The 17,423-nt window shown below is 36.9% G+C and overlaps 1 protein-coding gene across 1 annotated transcript in view; it reads right to left on the reverse strand.

Annotated features, from left to right (window-relative positions):
- The window catches only part of ZPLD1 (zona pellucida like domain containing 1), a 39,790-nt gene extending 29,387 nt beyond the window's left edge, over nucleotides 1–10,403 (reverse strand). Inside the window, exon 1 of the mRNA XM_040980921.1 lies at nucleotides 10,298–10,403. Coding sequence (XP_040836855.1) covers nucleotides 10,298–10,403 — 106 coding nt within the window. The remainder of the gene's footprint in view (nucleotides 1–10,297) is intronic.
- Nucleotides 10,404–17,423: the final 7,020 nt, after the last annotated feature.

The following is a 17,423-nucleotide window of genomic DNA, read 5'->3' on the forward strand; positions in this document are numbered from 1 at the left end:
ATATTTCAATAGATTAACAAGCCAATCTTCCCACAGACTTAAAAAAAAAGATTGATTTATTTGTTTCAAGTCAAGAAGGGGGGTCTTCCATATACTGGTTCACTTAGTAGAAGACTGCAACAACCAGGATTAGCCAGGCTGCAGTCAAAAGCCAAGAACTTCTTCCAGATCTCCTAAGTGGGTGGCAGGGGCATAAACACGTGGGCCATCCTCCACTGCTTCCTATGGCTACTAGCAGAAAGATGGATCAAAAGTGGAGCACATGGGATAGGAACCAGGATCCATATTGGATGCTACCACCAATAGCGGTGGCTTTACTAGTTATGCCACATTGCTTGCTCCTATAGAATGTTTAAAGTGAAATATCCAGAGGGCAGCATTGCACTGTAATGGTTAAACCACTGATTGCAGCTCCGGGACCCCACATGTGCACTGACTGACTCCCTGCTGCTGTACTTCCAGACCAGCTCCCTACTGATTCATCTGGGAAAGCAATGGAGGATGGCACAGCTGTTTGGCCCCCTGCATCTAAGAAGCAGATCCGGAAAAAGCTCCTGGATGCTGAATTAGCCCTGACCATCCCTGGGAAGTGAACCAACAGATGAAAGACCCCTCTGTCTCCAGTAGTGAATCTGTGTAAAAATGACATTCCATAATCTCCTCTATCAAATAGGCAATAGATTGATCTGTCTCAAATTTTTTAAAATTACATAAGTTTTGTATATCCTGTTATAGTATCCTATAATCTTTTAAGATGTATAAAAAGTACACTGAGTTTTGGTTTATCAAATAGGATCAGTACATAAATGGAAGCTAACAGGGGAGGAATACAAGTCTTGATATGTAAGCAGGCATATCAAGTTATGTATCCCTAATAAAGTTCTATCCTAGACCAGTTTATTACATCTTTGCCTTCAGACAAACTTATTTGACACATATCATTCACATATCTAATAAGACTATCTGACTGTTCTTTTTTTCGTAGTCAACTTACTTAAACACAAGAAAATCCAAATGATTATAAGATTCCTAGCTTTGTTTGGTAGACTGAATAATTTTTGTCTCCTTTTGGTTAACTTGGAAGTCTACATTTTTCCCTAGTTTCAGGACAATTTATTTTTAACCTCTTATTATACTTACGTAGGCAATATGTAATTATAAAAACACACAGATCAATGCCATTATTCAATTAATTTTCAAATAAATATTATACAATACAAAGATGACAACACACTTCAATTCAGCAGTAGGCTGATCATGAGCATTGTATTATATTTGATGATAATGCTCCATTAGCATTGAACTGAAAAAGTAAAACTTTACATGAAAAGGAATTTTGCAGTTCAGTGAAAAATACAAGCAAAAGGTAGAGAGTATGAAACTTACACACACAGTGCCATTGGTTTCTTACTAGGCTAGAGACAATTGGCCCTATTTATTTCCAAACTCAAAGTACACACAGATTCATATCAACAAAGAATTCCACTAAAACCTTTCTTGAACGCATGTTTTCTGTCAGTCTTTATGATGAACTCTGAACATTAAAACATTAGCAAAAACTCCATTACTGAAAGGAGTCTGTGTTTGAACAGAGTATTCACAGGTAAAGTAGGTAATTATGATACAGCCTGATGACGATGATAGGAATTTGTAAACCACGTCATCAACCATCCTGTCTTGGTAATGGAAAGGTAGTTTAGAAAGATTTTCAGGAAGAAATGAATATTTCCAATTGGATTCATCTTAACCAAAATTGACTAGATGATAGTTTGAGGAGTTGTGGGGGTACCCTGGCACTAAACTGGCTAATTTTGGATCATCCCTTGAAACAAAGGGTTTATGGAGCAGTAAGACGGTGAGATCAGGTTTTGTGAGGCGAAAAAACACAAAATCAACCAGAAATGGGCAGCAAGTGGTAATGTTAAATCTATTGTTTGAGAGATTGAAAATAGCAAGAGATATATATTTTAGAATCATCAAATGTCAAGGATATCAATAATAAAAAAGTAATTATAAATGGAATCTCCAAGGAAAGCTTTCAGGTAGGGCAAAAATAGCTGAGAACAGAGCAATATTTCCAAATTGTCCTTCGATGGTCATTTCCTTGTTTTTCCCAAGGGTCTATACTCACCTCCCTTGCTGTGTCCCACATCACTCAGTCTACCATACCACATCAACTCTGGAAAACGATGTCTGCTTTCCCGTGAGAACATGAACCCTGAGAGTTCTAATAGTGCCTAAGAAATAATCATTAAATGTTTATTAAAAATGTTTACCCCAGTTATTTCACACCTTGCTAGCACAATTTCTAACTCTTTAAAACTAGTCACAAAGAAAAGTCTGTGTATTATGGTTAGGGATCGTCTTGCTGTTCACAGACACATATTTCTTATCTGAGCTCTCAATTTTCACAGATCATGAAGAAGAAAAGAAGAGTATGCTCTGTCCTTTATTAGGGAAACACTGGTTTGGGATCTTGTCTTAAAGCAAATAGGATTATGGAAAGCTCTAAGAAGACAAGTAAGTTTACTGCATTGCTCCTGAGGCAACAATGTGAAACAAAATTGGGAAGACAGTAAATCTTCTCACCCATCTCTAACTCACTCCACAGATTTCAGTAACACATTAACTGGAGTTGGAAAGACTGTACCCCCAAAACAGCAACTATGCCAAATAGAAGTTCTAACAGGCACGATGCCTGTATTGCAGGGTCACGTAGTCCAGGGAAAACGGACCTGAGAAATGTTTGCCTGGGCATGTGGGATGCCACCTCGGGAATGCTGGAATGAATACAGGAAGGGGTTCATAGACAGCAGGTCACTGTTCTCTGCAATGCACTGCAGGGGTGTGGTGTGATTGTACTTGTATCCATGGGTTGCAGGGGTGTGGTGTGATTGTACTTGTATCCATGGGTTGCAGTGGTGTGGTGTGATTGTACTTGTATCCATGGGTTGCAGTGGTGTGGTGTGATTGTACTTGTATCCATGGGTTGGTATGTGCGTGCATTAAAGAAATATTGATCCCAAACTGATAACAGACACTAACGTGTGCAAAACAGAAGAAAGGTGCTTAATGTTGAAGAGTACTATATTGTACTCATGAAAAATTCACTTAAAAATAACTTACTTTCTTGCCTCCAATAAAAATTTCAGTAATAATTTAGACTATTTTACAGGATTATAAAATTATATAATTTTGCTATATGCAAAATGCGGGCGGTAATATTTAGTACCATATATTGCTTGCACAGGTTTTATATATGTCACTTTCATTCATTTCTTGATGTTCCATCTATTCATGCCAATTTTGATATAAACTTTGGGGTTTTGATGCTAAAAAAGAAATACTAAAATTAATATTTCATTTACACAAAACAACAACAGCTGATAAGGAATTTAAATGGATGAGAAATTCAAGTTTTTTTTCTGCATTGAACAGGTTTCTTTCCACCTCAGTTTTTCATCACAACATCTGTTTCCTGTTAGCAAATACAAGCTGTTGTTCCCACTGCTGTAGGAAACTCATGAGCTGTCTGAGGCAAGCTTTGCCAACTTACAATCACACTTGTGACTCCACATTCCTTATAATAAGAATTTGATAATCTTTTTCAGGCAGAAAAGAAAGCATATGGTTGAACTTACACAAGCAAGGGTAATCAAAGATTTCTACAACAAAGAACTTTGTTTTTAAAATAAAGAAGGGAATAGATCCAGAATTTTTCAGTCACTATACTTGCTGTGTAATTACTCTCTTCCCCACTTTGCTTTATCACTGTGGCTCGATCAGGAATCAGGAATAGCTGCATAGGTCATTTGTGCCTCATCTAGTCTCATGATTGTAGTCATAGGTGCACAATGGGAAACAGATATTCTCTTGACAAGTAGGAGACACTTGTACAGGAATTGGCCTTTCTTATCAACGCCGAAGGCCAGAACATATTTCTTGGGATAATTGCTCTGTTACTATCTTGTGCTTTGTCTTTAGGCACTGAATAATGCAACAGAGACACAAAACCTAGGCAACATTAGACAGTTCATTTTTCATCAACTTAACTCACCCATGAGTTCTATTAACTGAATTTTTGATTCTTATTTTAGTTTTCTAAGCAATAGCCAAGTTCATTGAAATATCAATTAATAAACAATACCAGAAAAAAAATCTTGATCAAACAGACCTGGAAAGAATCAAACAAACTTCCCTGCCACTTGACTTTTGGGACTCTGTGGCACAATAATTTCCATCATGATCTCCATCACCATATCACTTCTTAAATGTAATATTCAAAGTTTAATTTTAAATCTCAACATCTGTTGATAAGTCTGAGCTCTTTTTCTGTTCATAGCTAACTTTGCAGTATTAGAAAACTTATAACATTAAAATTACCCTGCTGTAAAGTAAATAATTTTTGTAGGGATAAAAAAGAATTTATAAGGGATAAAAAAGAATTCTGTATTGTGCCTACCGTTATGCACACAGAACCTGTTATTTTCTTCTGTAATATCACTATTATAAATAAAATGTTAGGAGACAAACAATGGAACATAATTTCCCATAACTAGTTACTTAATTGTAATATGGTATGAGGTCATGAAGTTTCTGGTACCATAGATCGTCTGTTCTTATTTATTTACGTCTCTAACATTTAAAAAATTCCTGGTTTTTAAAACCAATATATTTATTTGAAAGGCAAAGATACAGAAACACAAACAAAGGAAAAGAGAGAGAGAGAGAGAGAGAGAGAGAGAGAAAGGCTGTAAAACAGTCAGGGTTTGGGCAGGCCTATGCCAGGAGTCAAGATCTTCTTCCAGGTCTCTCTCCTCCCTAGGTACAGGTGTATAAGTACTTGGGCCATGTTTTGCAGCTTTGTCAAAGTATATTATCAGGGAGCTGGATAGTAATTATTGATGCTGAGACTCAAACTGAGGCCCATATGTGAAACTGGTGGCAGGTAGCAGCTTTCTTCAATATGTCACAAGGCTGCTCAAGAATTTTTAGAAGCCAGAAATTTTATTGTAACCCTCAAATATCACTCACATTCAAAAACAGACACTGCTCCCAGAAGGTATCCATCAGAGGAGCCAGGTGCATTTCTATGTATTATTTTACATTGGTCAAATAGTTCCTTGGGATCTAAAAAGCAAAATGTGTGAGCTTTTGTCTGGGGAGAGCACAGCTATAAATTTATTAGGACCTGAGTTTACTCCTAGCTATTAGCAGGGGCAGATGAGAGTTAACTAATTTTTAAATCAAATGTATTCTTTTAACTTCAAATGAATTAGGCTACAATGCTCTTTTGGCCCAAGGAAAGATTCCATGGAAATTAGAGAAAATAGCTCTGGTGTCATGAAACAGCAAAGGTCAGATAGGGCGGTAGGATTGCCCTCATCATCATTAGCATTGCTTTGCATTTAGAAAGCTCTTTGCCTTTGCCAGACTCATTCTCATTCCATCCCATTGCTCAGGATCTGAGCAGCGTCTGGAACTCGTGCAGACATCAAGGGTGATTTTGCTGTGGAAGAGAAATGGAAAGTCAAGAGAGCAGTGTACAATTAACCTGTAGGCTGTCTTTGTTCCCTCTGGCATTCCTTCTGCAAACAATCTGCAAAATGTGTACTAAATACCACCCAGATAAAAGTAAAAGTCCTCCATGAACACCTGCTCTGTTTGGATTTTAGATTTGGAATTTCTTTCAGACATTAATTTTAAAGCTTAACAATGAGGGACCATGATAGTGACATAGTTTCAGCTGCTGCCTGCAAAACCTACATCCCCATATGGTTACGGGTTGACACTGCATTGTTCCAATTCAAATCCAGGTCCATGTTAAGGTACCTGGGCAAACAACAGAAAATGGTCCAAGGACTTGAGCCCCTGCTATCCACGCAGCAGAGTCAGATCAATCTCCTCAGGTCTGGTTTTGCATTGGCCCAGTCCCGGTCCTTGTAGCCATTTGGGGAGGAAACAATTGATGGAAGAGCTATCTCTCTCTCTCTTTCTCCCTCCTTATAAAACAATCTTATAAATAAATAAAATGAATATTTGTTTTGAAAAGAGTAAAATAAAAATATGACGAATTAAATTGTAACAAAGGAATGTATGTATATGTACATGCATTTACAGAAATTTGGATTTTTCTTTTTTTTAAACCTATTCCAGCCAAAACTTAAAGTGCTAACTTGTGTAATACAACATACAAGTTAAAGAAATTTAATTCTCTTTATTAAAAAATAACATACATCTTCTCTTTTTCCTTAGAATATTACATCTGATGAATTGAAACCAAACTACTTCTTTTCTTTTTGAAACATATATAAATGTGCTTGAGAACTCGGTAGACCTTTGATAGCTTCGTGGCCCAGGAAGGATTTTCTCAAACCCTTGAGAGATGTCTCTTAAATGTGAACATCAAGAGAGATAGCCCTTCCCTATCCCCATCTACCAATTTCTTCCGGGATGATAGAAGCTCGATTTGATGTAATTCTCACCTGAGTTGCAAAAATTACTTCCTGTCATAAACATATGAGAAAATTTTTTCTCTGAATCAAGCCAATACACTAACCCTGGTGATCACTGCAATTACCAGTAAAGTTAGGGCACATGACAAATCATGCTTATAATGGCTGTAGCTGCATAATTAAAAAAAAAATATTTAGGGGCAGGCACTATGATGCACAGTTGTGTTGACAGTTGTGACACCAACATCTCATACCAGAATGTCAACGCAAGTCCTAACTCATCCCAACTGATGCATTTGATGTAGTTCCCTGTTAATGTACCTGGGAACAATGGAAAACAGCCCAAGCACCCGGACTACAGAAATCCATGGGGGAGACCATCTGGAGTTACTGGCTCCTGCTTTAGTCTGGCCCAGTCCTGAAAGTGGCAGACATATGGAAGGTGGCCAGCAATTTGGAATTCTCCTCTCTTTCTCTCTCCTTTCCTCCCCCCACTATGATACTGCCTTTCAAATAAATTTTTAAAAAAATCTTGAGGGCCCGGCGGTGTGATAGCCTAGTGGCTAAAAGTCCTTGCCTATGAACGCCGGGATCCCATATGGGCGCCGGTTCTAATCCCGGCAGCTCCATTTCCTATCTCTCCTCCTCTCTGTATATCTGAGTTTGTAATGAAAATAAAATAAATCCTTTAAAAAAAATCTTGAAAAACGGGAGAAATTTATTTTTGAATTTCAGTTTTCATTGATTGTCTCTGATGTCCATCATTTTGGGCATTAAAGCCTGTTCAGTATCAGAAGTGTATTGTTTTTCTGCTACTTCAGAAGAGAAATTTTCTGGCAGGAGAGAAGGCTTTTTTTTAGATTTATTTTATTTTGATTGGAAAGTCAGATACACAGAGAGGAAGAGAGACACAGAAGAAGATCTTCAGCCTGATGATTCACTCCCCAAGTGACTGCAATGGCTGAAGCTGAACTGATCCCAAGCTAGGAGCCCAGAGCTTCTGGGTCTCCCATAACAGATGTAGGGTCCCAAGGCTTTGGACCTTCCTCGACTGCTTTCCCAGGCCACAAGCAGGGAGCTGGATGGGTAGTGCGGCTACCAGGATTAGAACTGGCGCTCATATAGGATCCTGGTGTGTGCAAGGTAAGGACTTTAGCTGATAGGTTACTGCTCTGGGTCCAAGGAGATTTTGTTTTTTAATTGTATCTCCTCAACCCATGATTGTGCTTTTAGTTGGAATAACGGACTCAAGAAAGCAATGAAATACATGATCTGTTGTTCTCACATATAACCTAATGTATATTGCACTCATCTACAAAGTTTCAAAGAAATTTCCAACATCGTATCCAGAAATTCCAATCCTGCATATTTGGGGGAATGTTATGGAGTTCACATTTTTGTTTTTGTTCTTAGCAATTATCAGGTGGTTTTCATGTAGATGGTCAGAATACAACATTTAAATACACTCTAACATAACCTTAAAATTTTGCTGTATGATAAATACATTTTGGTTCTAGACACTTTCTGATTGATCAACAAGATTTCCTTATCTTTGCAAGGGTGTATAACGATAGCATCAGCCATATTCTCTTTGCTGAGCAGCCTTATAACATGTTGGCCTTCTTGTCCACTCACAATAGGGTCAAGGCTCAGCTACCCTCTCCAGAATCCTATTCAGACCTCTGGCAGTCAGCTTGCCCAATGGCCAGTAGCTCGACTACACATGGGAGGCAGGAGGGTGCAACTCTGAGGTCCTGTGTCTGTGTCCTTATTTTTCCACTCCCATCAAAGAAACTGCCACTCCTATCCCAAGGTTAATTCCTCCACCTACACCATTGATTTCCAAATTCTGTTTCCTCATTACATTAGTTCCTAGAATTGCTAATTACTGGATTTCAATTTCTGAAAATGTCCCCTTTTCCTCATATATATTCAGCCCTGTTTCGTCCAAAAAGTTCTTTTCTCATTTCTATTTCTGACTCAGAATATTTTTTCTTTTTCCTGCACCACAAAAGATAAATAAATGGCAGTTTATGGATAAATCAATCATTTTCATTTCCCATTCAACTCTCAAAGCTACCTTCAGTTTTGACCTCTCTTGCAAGATTCAAGTTCATATCTCCGACCATTGGATGGAAGCTTGTACTAAATGTTTCCAAACCACCTGAAGTTTATTATTTGTACACTCTATTTTTTATGAAATATACAAGTGTTCTATGTGTTGAGTAACAATTAACAGCATCAACATTAGTTGTACAAGGTTAAAATGTGATTTTCTTTCTCTCATCTCTCATTAGTTCTCAGGTTCTGTTGAGTCCATCACAAAAATTTTTCTTAATAATCGCCCCCTTGAGCTCTTTTAACAGTTACTAGTTCATATTTTTCTCTATTTCCAGTCTTTTCACACTGGTTTCTTTCACACTTTTATTAATATCTTTCCTAAATGAAATGTGACTACATCAAACATTTATCAAAACGTGTTTTAAAATCTTCAATGGCTTTTTATTTTCTTCAAAAGAAAAGCAAAATGCTTTCAGTTCACAATGCAACACAAAGAATTCTTGCTTAAACAATACTGGAATTCTACAACACAAGGGGGTAAGTTAGAGGTAGTTTAATTGGGTATTAGACAACATGACTGGGTATTAGACAACTTTACTGAGTATTAGATATTTACATGAAGTATTACAATCAAGTTTCTTTCTACTAGATGTACACACTAGAGAATGAAATATGTATTTATTTAAAAGTGGAAAATGTAGAGATGAAATGCAATACACAGATGATATTGACTGATAAATCTGGATGACCACTCGTCAGCAACCTCTATGTTTCCACACCTTTGGAATTTTCCATAATAAAAAACACGGAAAAAGTCACTCTTGCAAATGTAGTTAAGACCATTAAAAGCCATCATCAACATACCTTTGCAGATTTTACTGTACTCTCTCTTGCAAAGAACTCTACATTTTACTTACCATGCTAAATTCTTGTGAACTAGGTCTGAATTGACATAGACATTAGATACACTCTAGTTTTTATGCTGATGTGGTCATCTCACTTTGACTCTAACTGCCCTGGCATCTCTGTGCAATTGTGCTATGAACTTGCACACTGTGTGTGGGCGAGGTGCAGAAGGAGTCATCATGGTCTCAGTTACACAGTTGGCATTGAAGTCTCAGAAAAAAAAAAAAGATTTTAGATTAGACAATAAAGATTAGACAATCTTTATTTTGCAGTTTTGCAACTCTAGCTAAAATAAAATGGTGGATATTTAGGTGGTAAATGAAGTAAATTTTCATTGAGTGCAGATTTTAAGAGTCTATTCATGTGCCACAAGATGGTCAAAATCTTGTTTTCTGGCTCAATATTGATAGGATTCTTTTGCTCTCACTCTGAATCAAAGCTGTGAATTTTAATAGATACCAACACTTTTCAGATATTGCATAACAATCCTAAATCACTTTCTTGAGTACTAGTACTAAACAAATCTATTAGCATATAAGGGCAATTTTAAAACCCCGAATTAGCCTGTAAGAAAAAATAGGTGTCAGTTAGGTAAATTTTGAAGAAAATTAGCTTCTCCTAATTTACCAGCCAGAAGCTAATATCGTTCACATCTGTGAACAGCCATTATAATAATACTATGATGAACACTTTGTATGTTAATGTGGTCATAAATTAAAGCTCTAGATAAATGTCTCTTTGTCATTTCCCATTTGTTAATAGCCACTTGATCTAAAGGGATGGTCTTTCATTTTCCATATATATTTAAATGATGGTCTATTCAGACATAATCACTTGTTCAGAAGTAATGAGGGGTAGATGGGGCTCAGACTTACCAGGAAATCTACTGTGGAGGCTGGCATCACAGTTATAGCCATTGAACTGAGCAGACCCCGGAAGAATTCTAATTGTTAGAAACAGCAGCAACCATATTTGTTCCATTGCAAAGCCTAGAAAAGGGTTACATATCATGTGAATATCACAGCCTTTGTTTCCCCTCACAAGAAAGTCTTAGGTTGAGCTCAATTTATCATTTGATTAACTGTCTATATCCACACATTTCAAGCTCTCTAAAGGCCTAAACATGGTCAGAAATAATTATAAGAAGTGAAAGCAGAGATGTTGCTAACAATACTTCAGTATTATTTTCATTGTCATTAGTTTGCCTTCAGTGATAAAGCCAGAATTTTATAGTAGAAAAATTAGGATATAAACCACAAATTTAGAAAATCAGTCTTTTGTTACAATTGCTAGGAATAACTCAATGAGCAGCACAGCAAGCTGAACTGATCAGTTAGGAGACACCTGAACACCTTATCATGCCAATATACATGGAGGGAATTTAACACTTGATTCTGGAGAATTCTTAATGTCCTTAATAGCTATATAATGTCAATAAAACTTTTCCCAATAGCTGGCTTCTCATCATTTTCTCAAACACACTGATAAAAAAGGAAAAGAAAAACATGAAAATAATGTATGTATACACAGCATCTTAGCTGTTCCAACAACCACTCCTTGGTGGGTAATAAGAACTAATACAAACTTATGAAAACAGTGAATTCTTAGGAGAGAGTAACAGAAGATCCTTTTTAAGATGTTTTTCTGGGTTGGACAAATAAATACAAATTGACTTTTTTGGTAACAGTTGAATCAGCCAATCTGGTTTTTAATCTTATTTTCCTGATGTCCTTTTATTGGCATGATAAAGTTATAATATCTTCTAGAAATGCACAGCTTACTTTCGGGGTATAGCTTCGAAGTGAAAAAAAAATCATTAAGTTGATGATTTTGTCCTAAGCACAGAAAAATAAAGTGAGAATAAAGATAGAGTAAATGGTTTACTCAAATCATTTAGTACCTTTTAAAGGGGAAAGGTTGAGAGATGATTAGAGAGTAGTATTTTAGCTTTCCCTAAATTTACCCTTTAAATGACTAATCAAGACTTGAGCACAAGGAAGGAAATACATCTTGCTTTAGAATCATCATTTTATATTAACGAGTTTATGGTGAACAAAGTTTCTTTGGTGAGGATGTGGGAAAGGAAGGAAGCAGCTTACTTTCAAAAATAGACTGAAAAAAACTCAATAAATTCAGAGAGATCTTCCTTCTTTTAGTATTGTGACACACTACTTTCCTAGGCAAAAATCTAATAATCTGAATGGAACAACCACATAGCTTGATTCTGATGCTTTGGGACAGCCTATAAACAAAAGGCTCACATAATGGCTCATTCACTCAGCCCTATCTTCAGACCACAGAAGGTCTCCCCAAGAGGCCACTGAACTTATCTGGACAATAAGACGCTGGACTTTATGCTAGGTATATGCTTGCAAGGAAGGAATCTCAACTGAACTTGAACTGTGGTTATGCAGCAAGGTGGAGGAATCCACCATGGGGGGAGGGGTATGGGAGGGGTGGGGGGAATCCCCAGTGCCTATAAAACTGTATCACATAAAACAATGTTAATAACAATAAAAAAATAAACAGGTTCTTTAAAAATGTATGTGTGTATGAAACAGGAGTATTTTTGTTAAAGATTAATTTACTCTACTTGAAAGGTAGAATTACTAAGAGAGAGAGTCTTCCACCTCCTAGTTCCCTTCCCAAATAGCTATGAGAGCCAGAGCTGGGCCTGTCCGAAGCTGGGAGTCAGGTGTTTTATGTGGGTACAGGGACCCAAAGATTTGGGCCATTTTCCACTGTTCTCCAATCATGTTCGCAGGGAGCTCACTCAGTAGTATAGAGGTGAGGAAAAGGACCACAGGTATATGGGATGCTGATGCGGGTGGAGGATTGGTCTGCAATGCATTCACCAAACCAAAGTAACACGATGATAGAGCAGGAAAAACTGTACAAAAACAAGAGGACAGGCCATGGTTTCTCATTGCCAACACATTCAAAAATATTACTGCAGATTGAACACATTTGACGAACTAATAGAGGAACTAATAGACAAAAATAGACGAACTAATGCGCTCACTGGATGGCAGTAGACAATGTTCAAGTTTCAGGGTCTTTACTAGCCATGGGGGAGACCCAGATGTGCTCCCAGCCTTGGCTTTGGAGGGGCATTTGGGGAAATGCTGGATAAAAGATCTCACACTGGTTTTTTTTTTTTTTCTCTTTCAAATCAGTAAACTTGTGAACAATCATGATGGTCATAACACTCCTTAAAACATAAGTGATAAAAAAAAAATAGCCCATGGCCTAGAATCTGCACATAGTGGAATCATTGAAATCTCTTTTTTCAGTCATTGAAATATTAATTTCAGGGGCACTGATGTTGGTAGGCAGGTTGATCCCTATATCCTGGCATCCAACAGAGAAGACAGTGACCAGACCTAGACTCTATTGCAAGATCTGTGCTCTGGTTGGACTGGGACACAAAGTTATCCCATGGGCTAGTGATAGCTCTGATTAGTTGAGTTGTATTATTTGATTTACAATGGCATTTGCACTGATCTTTATTTTAATATCAAGGTATATTAAGAAGGGAATTTCAAAAGGACAACACATATTTTGTAAAAGGATGATCTGCAATCTGAATTCCTACAAAATGACATTTCAAAACCTACAGGGATGCTTTGTATTCCACCCTCAAGCTAAAGCAAAAACAATGAACTATTAGTTTGCCAACTCCTCTGAACACAGGAAACCTGACCAACATTTCATAGTGGCAAGTTTGAAGGAGCTGCCTTACCTTAGTTCCTAAATTATTTTCAGAAATGGAATTCTTTTTAAAAAATATTTATTTTATTTTTATTGGAAAGACAGATTTAAGAAAAGGAGATAAAGAGAGAAAGATCTTTTGTCCACTGGTTCACTCCCCAGTGGCAAAGCAGATGGAGCTGAGCTGATCCCAAACCAGTAGCCAGGAGCTTATTCCAGGTCTCCCACATGGGTGCAGGGTCCCAAGGCTTTTGGCCGTCCTCTACTGCTTTCCCAAGCAACAAAAGGGGGAGCTGGAAGGGAAGTGGAGCAGCTGGAACAGGAAATAGTGTGCATATGACAAGTACAAGGCAAGGATTTACCCACTAGGGCCAGCAGAAATGGAATTCTTCAGTATTTGTCAACAATATTAACATTCTCTACACTCATGGAAGTATAAAACCCCAGTTTCTTGGGTTCCGTGACCTAGGCATGTGCCTTTCAGTTCTGATCGGTCTGAAAGTGCTTGTGTCCGGCTGGTTTCTGATTGCGACTCCAGCAAGCGCTTCTTTGAGAAACTGCGAGGCGTTACCCATCTTCTCCAGGTATTTAAGAGTAACCTTAGTAAATGTAATGCTTTATAAAATTTCCTAATATCTAGTGTTAAAAAATTTATAACATATTCCTATGTAATAAAGATCTGAAAGAGAATGCGTGCATGACAGTGTTGTATATATTTCTTAGTACAGTCATACATTTTAAACTGATAAAAACTGTAAGGCGAGAAAGATTCATATGTAAGATGTTGAGCTTTTAAGAAATTCAGGAATGGTCACTTTCAAAAGCAGCACATGTCTTAAATGGCATTAACAAGCTTGGTGTTTTACACTTAGCAGCTCAAAGGTGACTTGCTAAGTGATTTACTGCCAAGTATGTCACTATTTCTCATATTCAAATTGCTATTTAAAATACCTTCAAAACTAAGATTTCCTGATGTATTTGCTTAGTATTAAAACTGAAGTGAGAAAAATGTAATTCCACTCTCAATACTCTCTCAATTTCACATAAATTGATACAATTCTGTCTCAAGCACAGTTCTCAAGGTGCTAAAGCAATCTTTTAGATGATCTTCCTTTTATTGAGATATATTACATCCCAGGCACTGTGCTGTGCTTAATATTAACTATGAGCATGCATTTAAGTTTTACCCAGCTCACTAATGCAAATACTATAACTTAGCGTTTTAATAGACTTTCCCAGGGTCACAGACCTACTGTATTAGCAAGGTAGAAATACAGATTGAGCTTGACCTTTATAATTAGTTCACTACTCTATTTGATTAACTGGCGTTTGTTAAATAAATAAATATATATGTATATATATATATATATATATACAATCTTCCTAATTCTCAGAAAGTAAATTATGTTTAAAATGTGCTTCAAACTAAACAATTCATAATTGAGACAAAATATTTTCTAATGCTTACATGATTATCATGATTCTATTTTATACAGGCAATGAATATAAAAAGAATATTTTTCTCAGAAGTTGAAAATTGTACTACTTTTAAGGGTAGCTATGCATCAAAATGTTTTATTTTATATTTATTTTATTCTATTTTATTCTATATATTTTCTAACCACGACATACACAATTTACTTTTTCTTAGTTTGGGGATGAGAAAACTAAGGCACAGAAATGCTATGGAGATTACCCAAAGCCAAACAGCCAATCCTTTGCTAAAATCAGTATTCAGGGCCAGGCCCAGTAACTCCGTTATCCACCCACAATCATTACACAGTTACCTTGCACAAAATGTTATACATAGAACTAATTCAAATAGAAACTTGGCAGTCACCTGGTAAATTTTATTAATCTAATGTATTTCTGCCTGTCTCCACTTAATTACAATAATTATGCAATTAGTAACATTTTACATGTTCCTAGTGCTGGCTATAAGGTCTGAGGTCCAGCATTTAAAAACATTTCTTTCTGTGCAGCATTTACATTCAAACAAAAAAAAAAGAAAGAATCAATACCTCTAAGTGCACCTCACAGTATATTTACTATGGGTACTTCGGAGAAAAATAAAGCAGACAAATAAATAATGGCTCTTGGGTGGAGCAAAGAATATTGAAACTTTCATAGTAAAAGAGGTATAACCAAACACAGAAATGAACCTTAAGAAAAAAAAAAGAACTTTAGTTATGAAAAAGCAAATCAATCTGTCTTTAATTTATGACTGACTTTGAATTTTACTACTTTTTTTTTTATTTAGGCACTTCCCAATTAAAAGAGTTTAAAAAAAAAAACACAAAGTATTCACTGAGATAACTTTGGCACTTGAAGAAGTTGCATTAACCTTTTCAGATGAATCAAGTTGGCTCTTGGCACCTGAGAAAATAATTCATTAAATAGCAGCGCTGTGACCTGGAGTACACTGGGCATGTTTGAAAGTGACTTTATCTACTCTCAAGAAATAACACTCAGAGAAACAAATGAACTCTTCAATTTATCAGTTTCCTACCTCGTTAATTGTAACGTTTTCCTAACATCTGGTCCTCATGATACTACCATAATTGGAAAGAAAATTAAAACTTCAAAGTGACCATCATTTATTCCAATGTTGAATCATCCAAGATTTATGCATCTTTTTCACCAAATAAAACATTTTTGTAACCATATAGATTCACAAAAAAAGCATTAAGTATGTCTTTCACATTAGGAATCCCCCATCCTCTTTTTTGAAAATGATTTATTGGTTTTTATTTGAAAGACAGAGAGAGAGAGAGAGAGAGAGACAGAGAGCGTGCACTTCCATCATCTAGTTCACCCCAAATGGCCACAATAGCCAGGGAGGGACCAAATTGAAGCAAGGAGTCTGGAGCTTCTTCTGGGTTTCTGAAAAGAGTGCTGGGGCCGGAAGAGTTGAGTCATCATCCACTGCTTTCTCAGGCACATAAACAGGGAATGGATTGGAAGTGGTGCAGCCTGCACCACATGTAGAAACTTAACCTACTAGACCAGGATGCAGAGCCATCCCTCATCCTCTAAACATCAGCTCTATTCTGCATTTACTAACCAGCTACTTTGCACGTGCATAATGTCACACAGGAAGCAGGAACTCATTCCAATACTTCCGTCACCCCCTCAAACTAGCCCATGAGAAAAGATCAGGTACAGCTTCTTCAGTTTTCGATGACTGTAAATCATCCTAAAAGTTCCCCAAATAAGGGCAGGGAAGATACATTCCTGGTTTTTTTAAAAGATTTATTTATTTTTATTGGAAAGGCAGATGTACAGAGAGGAGGAGAGGCAGAGAGGAAGATCTTCCATATGATGACTCACTCCCCAAGTGACCACAACGGCTGGCACTGCGCCTATCCGAAGCCAGGAGCCAGGAACTTCTTTCCAGGTCTCCCACACAGGTGTAGGGACCCAAGGCTTTGGGCCATCCTCAACTGCTTTCCCAGGCCACAAGCAGAGAGCTGGATGGGAAGTGGACCTGCCGGGATTAGAACTGGCACCCATATGGGATCCCGGTGCGTTCAAGGCCAGGGCCTTAACCACTGCGCTATCTTGCCGGGGCCCACACATTCATATTTTAACAGAGATCTAGGTTTAAGGAATAAAGACCCATGCCAGCCTTAGAAAAATCAACAGAAAGGAACCTAGCATAGAGGCCATAATGTCGTAAGAGAAGCCAACTGTCTTGTTCAGTTAAGGGTCATGGTGTTATATGATGTTACCTCCAGAAAGGAAATATAAGCTCACCCTCCCCAATGATTAAAATGCTGGATATCACAACTCTTTACTTTAAAAATTATGTGTTTTCTGATAGGCTGTCCTTACAGGAGCTCTATATTCTCTATTTCTTTGTTTAATTTGGACATTAGAAGCTATACATATATGTGTGTGTGTGTGTATGTGTGTATCTTTAACTATGTTTTTATATGAATATTTTTATGTTAAAAGGGGTATGGTAATACAAAACTTTCATCTGAAAAATTAATTGTTGCATACATTCATCTTTTAATGTAGAGTATCCCTGAATAAAATACACCATGTACATTCAGAATAATGCTTCAAAGAATGAAGTATATTTAGCCATCAAGAAAATATCTAAATTTTTTATGATTGTAAAAATACTGATGTGTAACATAAAGAAATATAAATGTTCAAAGTTGCTTCTAAGAGAAAAACCTTCTCCAATTTTCTCTGACACAAAATATCTATTCATATATATGCTTTATTTCCCTTCCTCATTTGTCTTTCTCTTTGTTGGTTTTCTCAGATAATCTATGACAT

Source organism: Ochotona curzoniae, unplaced genomic scaffold (assembly GCF_017591425.1).
Source record: "Ochotona curzoniae isolate NIBS_2020 unplaced genomic scaffold, NIBS_Ocur_1.0 contig_3498, whole genome shotgun sequence".
NCBI classification, from domain to species: Eukaryota; Metazoa; Chordata; class Mammalia; order Lagomorpha; family Ochotonidae; genus Ochotona; species Ochotona curzoniae.